Consider the following 16,514-nt stretch of genomic DNA (forward strand, 5'->3'; position numbering starts at 1 on the left):
TCCTCCCGTAACTGAAATTGAACAAGTGCCATAAATAATTCGAGTCCATCGTACCCATTGAGAAACAAATATCTCGAAGTTTTTTTTCTACGGCTGCCGAATTATAGAAAAATCTCAGGTTCAAGTTATTCAGTCGCTGAAATATGGAAATATTATTTATATTAGAGTTATCTTCGCACACATATGTTTATATTCTATATAGCACATATAGCTATATATATATTCTATATAGCACACGGGTTTATCATTCCGTTTATTATACTCTTATTTTTCCGTAACGCTCATTCCGACGGACGGCATGTGTCGAGCCTTTTCTTCTAATTTCCTTCGTAAATGCTGACAAAAATTTTTTTGGGGTGTTATTGCACCGAGGAACAATGCACCACTCATAGTTTTTCCTCATTTCAGCCATGTTCTGTTTTAAACGCAACGTGGCTCGTCCAAACCTGCAGCTACGACGTTACTGGGCTTGGATCTTGGACTCCTACTGAATTATGACGTCACGGCATAATATTAGTGGGGGCGGTATTTTTTAGCCCGTGAAACTTGGGAGACCTTTAGGACTCATTTTCTAGTGTATAAACTGAATTTTAAGCAGAAAAAAGTATATTGCGGTACTAAGTATTTACTGTAGTATATCAGCACACTGTCTATAAAAAGTATGCAATTTCCCTATTAGCATCTAACAATTCAGGGAAGTATTTACAGACTCATTCCGTAACTGCAAAAACATTTCTTAAAACATACCTTTTCAGAGGTTCTAATAATTTACAATTTCACTCATAAACGAGCAGAACGAGGCATAAAACCAAAGTTGAGCCGGAGGAATAGAAGGATCAACAACTTTGCTATTTCCACATAGTAATTTATTGAAACCGACCAGGTATCACCTTGATAATGTTACTCTGTAACGAAACCATGGTCGGTTTCAATAAATTACTTAGTGGAAATAGCAAAGTTGTTGATCCTTCTATTCCCGCAATAGGGTGGTTTCCTATTATTTTTTTATTGCCTAAATCGAAAGATTATTACTCCTGGAGTACGTATTTCGCGCTTTTAGATTTTTAAATGACGATATCTATTTTTCGCGATTAAATGAAAAGTGAAAAATTTCAAGCGCGCAAAAACGTGACGCGTAAGTAGGAAAGTCCGTGCGACGCATTTCTGGTTCCCCCTCTCTCCTTGTGAAGTGACCTTGATCGAGGCTCTGAGCGCTGATAGGACGCAGGATGCTAGCGGATAGCAGAGTACCTTGCTGAATGGTAGCGTTTGGCTTAAAAAAGGTTTATTAATACCTTATCAAACGAAGGAAACTTTCCGACCTTAGCCAGTTTTAATAGGTGATTATTAAGACATGTTTCCCTGAGCTCTGTGCCTCATGAATGCATTGGTAACCTCAGACGATGTATAACTCCTATCCTCTCGTGTAGAAACTAGGTCCCTGTGACATCACGAGGAGAGGAATCGCATGGGCGCCAATCTGGCCTTTTTCAAATGAGGATAAAATTTGACCCTTGCCATTCATCTAAACCGGTATTTCAAAAACCAAATAATTTGTGTATTATGAATACACTAATGGTGGGTAACGAATCGCAATCAATGCCTATCGTTTTCTTTGATGAAGGAAACTACCCTATTATGGATTTCCACCAAGTTACGCTGCCCGTGACTATTAATTATACTAAGTTGAGCCATCTGAAGTATCTGCACACCTAGCCAATAAACACACTGGATTAAAATTAATATTTAGCAATACGACCTTGTGTATGGTTTGCTGACACCTATTAACAATTCCTGGAGATATGGATAAAACTTTTTAAAGTCTGTTAAGGATAAAGAAAGACAGGGTCGTTACCTTTCAGGAGCTCCTGAGCAGCCAGCTGTTCAAGACTCAGAGAGGAGGATGGAGGTGGATTGGGGCCTTGTTCAGCAACTGCTGCATTCTTCTCTTCACCCCCGACACTTAGCTCTTCAGTCACCTTGGTTAATTTGTCCAATGGCCCCTTCATCGTGTTCCCCAGGAATGGAATCACCAGCTCTTTCGTCTCTTGTGAGCTGTGAGAAAAAACATCCCAAGGAATGATAAATAGCTTTTCCCGGGGATGGCATTCCTCGTTAATCTCACAGGCTACTTGCACCATCTTCTTCCAACATTTCAACATTCAAAACTCCCGTTGTCGTTCAAGGAAATAACCAAAGAATAGCCAAAAGCATACCATACTGGATTCACCCATGGGGGCACTCAATTTGAGCGAAAATTCCACAAATGAAGAAAAATGATTGACCTCAACCAGGATTTGGTTCCAGGCCTCCCAAATTGTTAAGTGTTCTACCAAATGAACTACCATGGCATTTACTTCCTCTACACAGTTTTTTCGCCTTTGGTTGGTTTCTGAGGACAAAATTGTGTATGATGCAAGACACACTACGCCAGTACACAGCATGTCAATGAGCACAACAGTCATGCGGCTAGAGCCAGAACTTTTGATTGCTAGGACGGTTCTACCTAGACCGAGGTTCTGTTCAAAGTTACCACCTTGGCTAAGGCAGAACCTGCTGTCGCTATTCATCTCCTTCCTTTCAACTTTAATTCTAATTACTTCCTCTCCCTTTAATTCTCATTAACACTCTCCAGTAACCCTAACTGATCCTTGAGGATAACAACAGATTTTGGTCGTTTAATCGTCTTATGAAGGCAAAGCAACTGTCCTGGGAGGTTGCCCAAAAAACCTTATTCAACCCAAATAATGAGATAAAAATCACCACATCCAATAAATCATTTTACTTGGAATCCCAGGAATTGACAGGGCTCTGCAAAAAGAGTCGGTTTTAAAGGAGTTATTCATATAAGAGGATGAAAAGAAAGCATATAACATCTATTACGGAACGCGAGAAACATACGCGGCTGCGGGTTGCTCTTTGGACTAATCACAACATGGACCACGTGTTAACTGACACACAGGTCGTCCCGTTTTTAACATTGGGTGTACTAATTTGGTTAACCAATAGCTATGAACATTCCACAAATTTGAAATATCTGCTGGGGCCACTAACGGTAACAGACAGAAACGAGGGAGTACAAATGAGTATAGTAAACAAAACGCCTCTTGATCCTCCTTGGGTACATGATTCTATTGCACGCATACATCTCAAAACTGATTAGATTGATGATTTCCACCTGAACTACGCGTCACGTACCGAAATTTTAGCGATTCTAAAAACCCATGAAAACATAAACAGAAGTAAAAACATCACGCGCTTACCTAATAGGCTTACATGTACCATCGAAGCTGCTGATGTATTCCACATCATTCTTAACAGGCGCCTTTTTAGGCAGAGAACTCTGTTTTGAAGCCTTGATTCCAAATGATATTTTCATTTTCCCATCCATCGTGTGCGAGACCTGAGAAAGTATAAAAGAACTTAATATAAACTTTCAAAAATGAATGGTGTGCTTGAGGCATGCTAGATAAACTAATTACTTCCAGAGTTATTTACCTAAGTTAAAAATAACCACCAATTAGTCCCCGCTGAAAATAGGTACAAGGTGCTAAACCCGCCAAGCACAACCAAGTACATAAATCATATAAATATACCAATTAGATTGATCGCTGATCGCACCCCGAGATCGAACCCAACAGCGCATCATAGCATATAATGGCATATAAATCGGATGTCTATTATTTTAATGACCATGGACCATGGTCTAAGAAGTGACGATGTGAACCGGCCTAACGTCTAGGTTCTTCCTTATGGCTTTAGATGGAAGCACTGACAAGCGGGCACCGACAAGGTCAGTAAAAGGTCCGAAATATAAAAGCACAATTATTTTCCTTAATAAAAGAAAACAAATTATTGAAAAATCATGAATTTACAAAGTATTTTTTTAACAAATGAAGTTCTTTCGATTGTGAGAAGTGTTAAATTAGTTTAAAACCCATTACTTAGTACCCTATTTTTCAAAAATTTTCCCCCCTGGTTTTGGACCCCACCGAACGAATTTTCTGGCTATGCTACGGGCTACGGGAGTATTTGGTTATTTGGTTCTTGCAATAGGCTTTTTCATACAAACAAGCATTATTAATGGCATGTCACACGAGATACATGCTTTTCAGAAGGAAATTGACGCTTCTTTTTCCGTTTTCGTGTATAATGTTTGACGATTTTATCAACCATCTATTACAAATAGATCATCATTAAAATCGTCAAACAATATGATAGGCATCTCCTCACATAAGCTAATATCTTTTGTTTTAAGGTTGTGCACAGTAGCCTGTATGTGCGTTATATTGAGTTCCAAATACTTATGTACTAAATGCATGGCCATGGGCAGGTTACAAAGTGTAGACACCCTTGGGGAAAATTCTTGAGTTCCATCAACTGGGGTGATTTTGCTTACCTTGAGATGACATATCTATGACGAGGTTATTAGTTGAAAGACTTTCATATATCCATATATAGGGTATGGTAATTACTTCTACAATGGGTGGTTAGATTGAGTTTCTATCTAAGGATTACATAGATACAGGACAGATGTTCCTAACGCTCTATTACTAGTACTATAATTAGTAAACTACACTACATGCTATAATTTTCCATATAAATTCACCTCAAATGAAAAATGGACTAATGCCCACATGCCTACCCCCAGGAGTCCATCACCAGATTTGTGCAGACACTTTGGGATGGCATAGAAAACGGGATCCGACGGAACGGAGACCATGGTACAGAGGAGGAGACTGGTCCAGAGGGAGAGCTGAGCTCAGGAGAGGGGACTGGAAGTGGGCAACATTCCAGCAAACAACTCTCCAAAGTCAACCTGTGGTACAGACCCTCCCCACACCGACCACCGCACAACGGCAAGAAGGGCTGGATGGCTCTAGACCCCATCCCGTGGTCCTCGAGTAAGATATCCAAGTGGACCCCTGACAAGAACAACCCAGGGAGCAAGCCTCCCGAGGCAACGAGGGCTCCCTTCCCCCAACGCACCCCTCACCCCACAGAGGCCCCATCATACCACAGGCCATAGAGGCCATACCTCTATGCCACAGGCCTCCAACCAATGCCTTCTACCAAGGTGGCCAACATTGGCACAACCAACCAAAGCCTCCACAACCACATGATTCATTCCCGACAGCTTCATCAGCAAGCGGCCTCATCATCATAACGGATGGTAAAGACCCAGAATGGGCCTCGACACACAGCGGCCCTCAGCGGCCAGGTTACAATAGTCCGACCAATGACAGGCCCACCGTCTACTCACAAATCAGACCCGAGACAAACAACTTCCCTACACTACACTTGTAACTACTATCCCGACCACCGTCCATCAATGAGTCACAGAGCACACGGGTGGGGAGCATCCGGTCAGCAGCAGGACGGCTCCTCCCGTCGACCCCAGCACTACCCCACCCCCGTGGTGTACCATGATGAACCCTCCTCTGAAGACCATTACGCTAACTCAGGGGGAGGCCAGTGGGTGGTCTTGTTTGATACCAAAGAGTACAAGCCAAAGACCGCCGCTCTTACGGACGTGTTACCCAAAACGAGTACACGGCCTTGAAGAATAGCGAGTGGCACATTTGAGCACTGTAGGTCTTTTTTAGAGTAGAGAGTAGTGCAGAGTGTAGATATATTAGTGGGTTGAAAAATAAAGGGGTAAGTTCAAAACTTTTCACAGACAAAGATTCTTCCAGAAATGAGAATAGAGAAGTAGAAAGAAAAATCAGCGTTTCAGGTATTACATTTAAGCACGAGAAGCGTCAGTCGAGCAATACGTTCAAAGGCAAACAAGGCTCAAGTCATTTTGATAGTGTGACAATAAGACATACATCTCCATTTATAAGCGGTATAGAGCCTGTGAATAGTCTATTCGACAAAAGCAAATCAGAATTATTCCCGAATCGCAATAATACTACTTCCGAAGTTTTAATCGTGGCTGTGGTTAATTGCCGTAGTTTAAGAAATAAGATTCCCGAATTCCACCATTTAATTCATAGTACGAAGTGTAACGTCATTTTTGGAACAAAAAGTTGGCTAACAGATGATGATTCAGACAATGAGATCTTCCCAAAATCGTTCACTGTTTATCGGAAAGATAGAATTAATCGAGTTGGGGGCGGAGTTTTTATAGCTGTAAAGAATTCAATCGTCAGCCAAGCGATAACCGTATCCGCTAATTTAACCGTAACTGAGACCAGCGTTGAATCTGTGTGGTGTTTAATTAAATGTCCAAAATTCAAAACTATTTTATTAATCTCTTCCATTAATCTTCAAAGAAACTTCTCGTGCTCTTTGATTATTCAACCCATTAATGCCTGAATTATTTTTATAATCTATTTTTGCTCATATTCCATCATTTATTTTATCATCTTATTTTAATTTTCAATCCAATATATAACTAAAATACTCCTTGTGGATTATGAGATATAGGCTGTACCATGTGACGGTACACGAAGTGCTTGGGGGTGATTCTTGTCGAGCCTGATTTCTCACCAACTGAGTCCACTCCCATTCTGAAAAACTTGAAACAAAATGATTTGAATCATCTTTATGGACTGTGTAACTAACCTGACTATATACCTATGCTATTTTGCCTTGTTTTTGGTTGTTGCCCTTCGTTAGAGATCTGAGATAAGGCCTTACAATTTGCCTTCCAGAAATGAATTGAGGTGGATAAAGACTTTCCAGCATTTCTCATAATAAACTATGCTTCATGGAACACCATATCGATCAAATAGGACTTACCTCACCATTTCTTACACTAGAAACCTATCTGATAATTTGCTATGTTTTCAAGCGTACAATCGGTAATCCCCGAGAACATATCGCACTGATTATTGTGTACAGCTGGGGAATAGCTGCACAGGTTTTCTTCGAATTTTAGCACTGTCTTACAAGAGGTCTTCATTTCCACATTTTATAGTTTCTATCCATGCATTTATAATGAGTACAGTGAACAGATTATGGCATATTTGAAGTAATCTATTCCGTTAAATAGCTTTTACAATTTAAAATCACTGCAAAAATCATCCCACTTTCCCAGTAATCTATTTTACAAGGCACCACAATGTAACCCATTGGTACTGAGACGGCCAAAGCAATTTAAAATCATAAGATGAATTGTTTAATGAGGTCGCTTTTTGAAAAGTACATATCCAGAAGTTTCTCTGCACAGGAATTCTATGACATCTACATCAGACACACTTTAAGAAATGTCTACCTGCCATGTATCATGCTATGTAGCAAATTTTGGCTAAGAAGTCATGCTGAACTCTTCATGCTCAAAACATTTTTTTAGGAGCTTAAAACAAAGTCAACATTTGAAGTACATATACATAAAAATCACATTAACGAGTAAATTAACGCACAAAAAATCCAACATAAAAAAAATAATTGTTGTAAAAAGAGTAGAATTATTTGCCAAAACATCCTAAAAAGTAAACAATCTCCTATAAAGAGGCATGAAAGATAAGGTTATTCGTTTGGTTAGCGTCACACCTACATCTGCCAGAAAAATATCAGGAAAAGCTCACTAATTAAAATACCTATGTGTACAAATATACCTATTGATCACATTGGTGCCATAGCAAGCATACCATCTATGGTACAGCATAAATTGATCGTAAATAATCACCAAAAATGCACCGAAGTAAAATGCACCGTTTTTTTCTGCAAAGGTAAGTGACTAAAAGTTTACTGAAAATTTTAATGAAAAGAAAAGGTAGGTAATAAAGGCCGATTGAAGGAAGAAAAAAAAAACGAGCACCTTGATGACATCACCATAATTTCCTTCTTTTCCCAGTGACAAATGACACTTCTTCCTTTGACCATGCATAATATGTGGTAACTAAATCAAAAAGGTAGCATTCAGGAAAGATAATCCACTAGAAGAAAGTTTTAACCCTTTCGTCCAGGACGTCGGGGACGGGCATTTCCATACACGGAACATCTGACCTCGGGTATAGCCGTCGCAAACTTTTCTACGCAGACGACAGGATGTCGGGTATAGCCGTCCCGGAGGATGGGAAGCGATCGCAGCGGTAGGTAGCAATAGTTGGTGGTATTATGGCCCGGCCCAAGATCCAGCTTAGCGAGACCCTTGTGCATTAAGACCCTTAGGCATTTAAGCCTGACCCTCCCATCCATTTATGATCATTCCCACGGCAGGAATTTGCGGTGAAGTGGTTGAAACGGCAATGGTTTTTGCAAACAATAATTTGTTCATTTTTTATTCATTGTAAGGAATTCTTTGTTTTGTTCTGCGCGTAGGCAAATTTTAAATGAAATTTTAGCGTTTTTTTTGACGAACTTCTCATGTGAATGCCTTAAAACCTTGCTCTCCCATACGGGATGAAAAATATGTAATGGGGAGATGATGTTGTTTTCCTGTCATTATCGCTCATGAATGTTACAATCCGAATAAATTCCTACATTGCATGCCCTATATTTCTGTTTTTTTTCAATCGCATGCATCCAGAGTGTACGAAAAACACGAAAAAAAATATCGCGAAAAGTTCGTATTTGTAGCCGTGGGGCGCTGGCCAGAACGTCCCAATCCATTCCAATGCAGTTATATGGAGAGTGGTAGTGGTGGGGGCTGCTGGTGCTATGACGAAGCCTGTGCGCTTGTGCCTTATAGGAGTCTTGGGACGCCGTCCGGACATGCGCAGAGCGTCGAGTGTTTTGGCATCGCTGCGCCGGCAGGAGCGGCGGGCGTATTATCTGGCGCCTGCTTGGTGTTGCCATAGAATAGGGACCTACGCAATCACAATGGTCACTGTTCTGGGTGTAGTCATACGATTTTAATTTTAAATTATTCATAGAATATACTTCTTCGGGATATATAAGAGTCATTCAATGAATGTCAAAAAAGTACCGCGCGCAATGCACCTTTTGTGTACAGGTTCATCAGCTTTCTAGCCGTCCTTGTCGTATTGCGTAGTTCATGTTCACCTAATTCCTCTGCGGAAGAGCGGTAGCTGTCTGATGGAATATGTCCACTTGGGTCTGATTTAAGTGGCTTCGAAGAGTTTCTATGAGCGCGGAGATCCTTACAGCTCCCATCTGTGGCTCAGAGTCGTCTTCTTTTACGATCTAGAATTTATTTTCTATTTTATCGTGGCAATGATTTCGAAGACACGGTTATTTCAAGGGCGACCCGTTGGCGTTTCGTGTGTTTACCACATATGAATCTTCGACTCAAGGAGATGGTCCGTGACGTCTTTTGTTTGCTTGAATGCCTTTGCTCGCCTGAAATTCGACCCTCAGCTGAATCGGCATTAGTAGACCACGGCTTCTATCTCCCTTGAGTCGTCCTTATAGTAATGGCAAGACTCTCGGAAAGAACGGAGTGAAGTGAGTTCAGACATCATTTTCGAGGAGTTAACTGTGCGTACTTGCCGATTAAGAAGTTTCTCAGTGCTGTGTATACATTCATGAAGACAATTTGGAATTAATCAACAGTGCTCCTTTTTGTTTTCATTGAAAGTGTAGTTTAATAGGGAAAAATTGTCCCAACTCTGTGTCCAGGCACCTTTTTCTTCTTGGTCGTATTTTTCGTTGGCCTATTTTGTGTCGTCCCTTGTGTATTAAGTAAACCCAATCATAAGAGTCCTTTTCTTTTTTTAAGGCTACAAGTATTAGTACCTCCTCACTTAGGGAAAAAGTAGGTTCTATTCTGTGGTGAACTTGAAACCATAGCTAAACAATGTAAACTATACAAAGTGAAACTGAAACAAGAACTTCTAGTTATATACAGTAGAAGAAATTTTTCAAAGGCAACCGGTTCATTGCGGCTTCTTAATTTCATTTATGACAACAACCTAAAAGTTCTCCCAGAATGAGTTAAACTACTCCAGATCATCGGCACCATACGAATGACAACAGCAGAAAGTGAAAGATGTTTTTCAACATTGAAACGAATAAAGACATTTACTAGAAGCACGATAAAAGAAGATAGACTTAGAGCCCTTGCCATGTGTTCAATCGAAAAAAATTGTTGCCCGGCGCTGATTTCAACGAACGTGAAATTAATCACTTTGCTGGATAAAGGGAAAGAAGGATGGACTTCTGCTACAAGCAATATAACTAAAGGCAGGTAAGTAGAGTATTTCAGATTTGGTTAAAAATGTGTGAGAAATGTTTAATTATTGATTTTAAATCATACTGTATTCAAGAAACAACGACAACACAGCAATCGAAGGTTACATCTGCAATAACAAAGCGCGCGCATTCTAGAAGTGTTTCTTGCCTAGTGGAGGTCATTGACACTCCCCTCCCTCCTCAGGTGTTACAAGTGTTATTGCTACCTAAATCATTGCAAATATTGTATAGATTTGACAAATAACGCATTATGATTGCAAAAACGAAAAAGAAGTCTATTGCGGGCATATCCGCGCGAAAAATGTAGGCGCTAAAACGTAGAGTTACGTATTTTCGCTTTTTATTGGTAAAATATCGCAACATATATATTTTTATTCTTCAAGATCATTGATCAGCACAATCGAGAGTCCGGACTAAGCTGATCCGTATGACCGAGAGTCTACTGCATTTAGTATTTATAAATCAAGAAAACTAGGTATTTTTGTTGAAAAAAACGGAACATACGGTATCACAAAATTTAATACCTATATTGCCTAAAAAACTCATTAAATTACACAAAAATTTAAAATGTATGACCCGTCGATGGAGTGCGCCCCCCAGCATTTGACTCTCGAGCCGCCACTGTACGTATATCTTATATTTCACGTCCTTCTTAATCTGTTACACGTCCTCTATTCGTGGTCTTCCTTTTCCATTCCTGCCACCCAGTTGTTCCTCGACTCCATCAGGCATTGATGTCTCATGACAGTGGCATAAATATGGGCGAAGTGAGGGGATAGATCCTCCTTCAAAGCCTCAGAGAAATATAAAAAATATTTAAAACTATGCACATCCAATTACTCTCGTCGGGATTGAAGGACGAAGGATTAATAAAGGCAAGACACAGACGAAAATATATTTTATTCGAGTAATTACTTTACATGGATTGATTTCAATTGTATTTGGGTTGAACAATTGTTGTGTTCCACCGTTTCTTCAGCGCATTCCATGCCGAGCCCAGGAGGCCGCGCTCTCGGCTCGTTATCCTGTTTAATGTGGGGATTCCCCTTCCGGTCCCCTTCGGTTCCGGTCAGGCCTATACCACGCACCCCCGAGGTCAGAGTAGGGCCGTGATCCTCCTCTGGCCCCGTTCATTCTCACTCACTCCACAGCTTGCTGACTGAGGTACCCATGGCCTCCTTTAATACTAGTATTAAAGAAGGTCATGCAGGAACCACTCGTGGAAGATGTCATCCATCGAGAAGTCACCTCCAGCCATCAAGCTGCGCTCGAAAGACCCATGGCCCCTCTCAACCAGCGGCTGAAAGTGGTGATAGGACCCCGAGCCCTCACCGCGGCCATCGTGGGGGACAGGTAGAAGCTCCTCCTCTCCTTCGTCTTCTATGTCCCCCAGGTAGCCTTCCTCCGAGATTTCGCTGGACGCATCCAGCGAAATCTCGGAGGGATCATCTCCCTCCACAACTCCCTCCATCACTGCTTCAGCCAGGACCGTCACCTCCTCCTCCGTCTCCTCCTCCTCCTGGCGTCCGCAGCAGCAAAGAACGCAGCCCATTATATCTCTTAGCTATGGCTTAAAGACAGCAAGTCCACAACTTAGCAGCTATACAGGCCAAATGAGGAACCCGAGAAGTGGTCTCCATGGAACTCCCATTGTTGCTCAGCGCCAGAGCCTTGAACATCTCATCCATGGTAACGAATGAAGGGTACTTGAAATCAATTGTTGCCTCCGACGTGATTGAGATTTTAGGGTAATCATAAGATTAATAAAGTTTAAAAGAGACATGGTATAAAACAATAATTAATCCTTTGAATCAAAAATTATTTCGATTTCAAATTGAAATCCCTCGTTTTTATCGATTTTTCAAATTTATTCTCAAGTGAGAAATCAGAAGGTGGTTCAGTTTAACTTTGAAAAAAGGTATAATAATGTCGCATCCCGACGCCTTCGCCAGGACGTAATGACAATCGCGAGTCGCAAGAGTCGAGTGGCTGCCTCCTGACTCGCGGGTGTGGTTGAGAATCGGGGAAAAATAAATAAAATTCCCGCTGGATACTAGTGAGGTTATTTATTGAAAGTAAAATACAAGTCCCCTCTAATTAGTCCAGCTCGTCGAGACGCCGGAAAACCCGGCCCGGCCGTCTACTCTCTCTGGAGAGAACTGGCGACACATCCTCTTCTTGCGTAGATTGTGTCCTAATCGCACCTCCCCCCACTCTCGACTTGCCCCCCAAAAGGCCAAAAGGCTCTGCTTCTCATACAGCTGTCATGATATTGATAACAGACCACAAGCAGGGCCATGTGGGGGTGCACAACACCTCCCCCCCTTACCAGAGAGAATCTTCCACACGATTCTCTCGACAAACTGCACACATGCCAAGCAGATATACATACATGTTACACACAAAAAAAAACATGAATGCTGGAGTCACTGATACAATAGTGAAAAAAAAATACACACAGTTAAAGCACTAACGTTTTCCCGATTGTGGCGTATTGCTACCACCCGTTCTCGATACTAATTGCTGGCTTGAACCCGGAAGGGGTACCAGCGGTAGATTTACCGTATCAGATGGTGGACTTTGATGCATTTGTTCTGTAGATGTATGCACCTTACTAACAATTTTTGGCTTAAAGATTATACATAAATCTTTACATTCACGGCGTCCCCTGTCATCTGAATACGGGATCAACCTTTTTAAACAACATTTACAACAACAACAATAAATCGTTACAAGTAATATGAGAATCAAAGATACATAAGTAAATGTAGAAATTTTCTTGTGCTCATAGATGTGAGCTTGGTTCCAACTCTCTTTTTCAATTGATTGCTCCACCTCCGAGACCTTTACACTAGCATATTTTAAGTCATCCAAATGCCGAATCAAAGGCGAAAACGGCAAGTTTAATTTTAATCTCGCAAAAGATACTAAATCCTCCTCCGATAAACAGCAATCAAAGGTCAATGAAAGAGGAGGTATTACATCATCCTTGGAATTATTATATTTAAGGTTTATATCACCCTGGAGAATAGCACCAGTGCTATAACCTTTGCAATAGTCATTAAACATTAATTTTCCTGTGCCACTTATGGTAACGTCGTAAGGGTCATCACTCTTACATAGCATGGTGACCTTTTCAGGTCCTGGAGAAACAAATAACCACTCCCTCGATCCTAAACGAGTCCAGAATGTTTTTTCTAACGACACAATTCTTCGATCACAATTTAATGATATTGAGGAAGCTGATAGAAGCAACTGAGTTTCACAATCATCAAGCACGTGCACAAGTCTTAGTGGGCATGTTTGCTTACACAATCGTGCATTTGCACTCACCAATTTACAATCAGCAAAATCTTCTCTGGAAAGTTTTGTTACATATCTCCCACTTTTATCTAGCAGTAGATACTCTCTCTCCGGCTGGATAAAAATAAACTTCATTGACGTGCCGTTAATCTTAATAGGTAATGGTATTACATGGTACACATTAAATCTTACTAAGTTACTCAAAGGAATTGAAATAACATATCCCAATACGTGATTAGATAGAAATACATCCAGCTCTAGCATTTTGAGAAGTTTACTTCGGTAAGCCACGCTTTGAGGGAAAGGTAGGGTTAGGTCTTTAGGAATGTCTGCCTTGTGCTTGTCAAACATAGTCATTATTTCTTCTGGGCTAATAATTTGTGGCTGCAGCACTCCCTTTTGCGCGTTTATTAGTGAGTCTATCACAGCATTATACTGATAGGAGAGTTCTCCGATGGCTTGACTTAACTGTTGGACATGTTCGTTCCCTGATAAGACCAAAATAATATACTTTGTATGATCAATCAGCTCTCCCGTTGTTTTATCAATATAATTTTCTAACCTTCTCAATCCTTCAGAAAGTATTTTCTCATTTCCCTCGACGTCTATTAATGACTGATTGACAGCTGAAATAGTGGATTTCATGAGAGTTACTTGTTTCTTCACAATAGTTAGAAGGTCCTTATTTTCAGCTTCCAGGTTACCTATTTGCCCTGTATAGTACAATGCATCTGCGTCATCCAGGGTCCCAAAAAGAACTTTACTTACTTCCCCTATAAAATTAAAAAGGCCTCTTCTTCGCCTATCAGGAGATCTCGAACGGGAAGTTAACTGCTCCATTATGTCCTTTAGTTTATAAATTCTATTCAAATCATTTCTCAGTCCATGAAACGTAGTTCGGCACCCAGTCAGATGAATCCACGAAGCATTCTGATATTTCCTGCAGAAGTCTTCAGTTAACGAAGCATAAGTATTTACTACGGCCAAGTTTCCTTCCAGTTGAGTGACATTTACGTAGGTGACTAATTTCCATTCACTACTATACATTTCCGCCTCTCCTTGTGAATCGTAATACAGCCCAGGTGATTGTTTGTACTCTTCTATTCTGTGGTCTTCCCCCTTTCCGATGGTCGCGAGACTCAAACAGAGGAAGATGCAGGCTCCCATCTCCATTTTTAGGATCCTGCGGAAGATTAGAAGAATATCTTTAGCCGGTTGGCATGGACTTTCACCTCCGACCCCCTTCTCCTCCTTATCGTAACATTCACTCCGTCCACCCCTGTGACATCATACGGACCGATCCACTGAGAAGATAATTTCTTTGAACGCCCCCTTCTAACGGCTTCGTCATGCAACAGGACCCTATCGCCCACTTTAAATATCTCCAAGTGAGTAGTCCTGTCGTAAATTTCCTTACTTCTTTGTTTTGCTTTTAGTAAGACTTCTCGGGCCCTCATGTGACTACTTTGCATCCTATCCCGCAATTCCTTCACGTAGTCGTCATACGTGTACGAGGGAACTGAGGGGTCCTTTTGCAATATTCCTGGGAGGTTAGCCTTTCTCCCGAACATCAACTCATGCGGAGAGAATCCCGTTGCGCAATGCGGTGTAGTGTTATACACAAAAATGGCGTACTTCACCCACTCTGTCCAATTTGTCTGGTCATCCGAGATGAAATGACGTAAAAACTCTATCAGAGTTCTGTGACTTCGCTCTAGGGCTCCGTTCGATTCTGGATGGTACGCTGAGGTCTTCAACTTTTTTATTCCTTTCCAAGCATGATACTGCTTGATTCGTTTGTACGTCTTATTCATTCCTGTGTGTCCCCCAAGAGGTGAGTCATGATATTGCTTCAATATTTCTCTTTTTCTTTCCTCGCATGGATTGGCAACACCATCCGTCTTCTCTTCAGCATCCAAAGAGTAAATTCTACTTAACGCGTCAGCATTAGCATTCTCCGATCCCTTCTTGTATACCACATCGAAATCGTATTCCGCCAATCTGATTCTCCATTTCATCAACCGAGAGCTCGGGTCCTTTACATTGAATACCCAAGTCAGCGGCTTATGATCCGTGACTACGGTGAATCTTTTGCCGTAAAGATAAGGACGGAAGTACTTAACTCCCCATACGATGGCTAGCATTTCCTTCTCCGTCGCGGAGTAATTTACCTCAGCTTTACCGAGCGTACGGCTTGCATAAGCCACGGGCGGATCCTGCCCAATGATGCCTTGAGATAATATAGCCCCCAACGCGTAATTGCTCGCGTCGGTCGTGAGAATGAATGGGCGTGAAAAATCTGGGTATTGAAGAACTGGCTCCGTAATCAAAAGATTTTTCAGTTTTTTAAAAGCATCTTCTTGCTCGTCCTTCCATTCATACTCTGCATCCTTTTTCAATAAATCATGTAGAGGTTTAGCTATCAGTCCAAACCCCGGTATGAAGCGGCGATAATACCCCGCCAATCCAAGAAATTCCTTCAGCCTTTTTACTTTATCCGGCCTGGGGAAATTTTTCACCTTCTCCACAGTCGAGGGATTTGGTTTGACCCCCGTCTCTGAAATCACATGCCCCAAGTAGTTCACTTCCTTGCGAAGAAACTCACATTTTTCCGGCTGCAATTTCAAGTTGTGTTCCCTTAGCCTTTGGAACACTTCTCTCAAGCGCTGATTGTGCGTAACTAGGCTATCTCCATGCACAACTATATCATCAAGGTAAACATAACAGTGTAACCCTTGTAAACCACTCAATACCGTATTCATAAGGCGCTGAAAAGTAGAAGGAGCTCCTTTAAGACCCATCGGCACTCTTTGAAACTCATAGTGAGCTCCTAAGGCACTAAACGCCGTTTTAAATTGGTCCTTCCGATCCAACGGGATTTGGTAGAACCCACTTGCCAAATCTAATGTGCTAAAATATCGTGCCTTTCCCAATTGATCCAAAATGTCTGTAATATTTGGCAATGGATAGGCATCGCCCACCGATTCTTCATTTAATTTTCTGAAATCCACCACTATTCTCCACTTTTTATCTCCCGTAACGTCAGCTTTCTTCGGTATAACGAGTATTGGGGAGTTCCATGCACTTTTACTGGGAACAATTATCCC

The 16,514-nt window shown here is 41.3% G+C and overlaps 2 protein-coding genes across 3 annotated transcripts in view; both read right to left on the minus strand.

The window, feature by feature from the left end:
* LOC124154702 (G-patch domain and KOW motifs-containing protein) overlaps positions 1-3,672 on the minus strand; it is a 68,067-nt gene extending 64,395 nt beyond the window's left edge. For both annotated transcript variants that reach the window (XM_046528581.1, XM_046528580.1), the window contains exons 1-3: positions 3,499-3,672; positions 3,264-3,403; positions 1,856-2,055 (exon numbers count right to left, since the gene is read on the minus strand). In XM_046528581.1, coding sequence (XP_046384537.1) covers positions 1,856-2,055; positions 3,264-3,391 — 328 coding nt within the window. In that variant the 5' untranslated portion in view covers positions 3,392-3,403; positions 3,499-3,672. The remainder of the gene's footprint in view (positions 1-1,855; positions 2,056-3,263; positions 3,404-3,498) is intronic.
* A 2,712-nt stretch (positions 3,673-6,384) lies between these two features.
* On the minus strand, positions 6,385-14,720 carry LOC124153285. Its single transcript, XM_046526382.1, has 7 exons — positions 14,212-14,720; positions 13,108-14,070; positions 12,925-12,975; positions 12,232-12,365; positions 9,709-9,731; positions 9,235-9,252; positions 6,385-6,515 (listed from the first exon to the last, which is right to left on the minus strand). The coding sequence occupies exons 1-7, from the start codon at positions 14,578-14,580 to the stop codon at positions 6,385-6,387; spliced, it is 1,689 nt and encodes a 562-aa protein (XP_046382338.1). The 5' UTR covers positions 14,581-14,720.
* Between the last annotated feature and the right edge of the window lie 1,794 nt (positions 14,721-16,514).

The sequence above is a fragment of the Ischnura elegans genome, chromosome 2 (genome assembly GCF_921293095.1).
Source record: "Ischnura elegans chromosome 2, ioIscEleg1.1, whole genome shotgun sequence".
Lineage (NCBI taxonomy): Eukaryota > Metazoa > Arthropoda > Insecta > Odonata > Coenagrionidae > Ischnura > Ischnura elegans.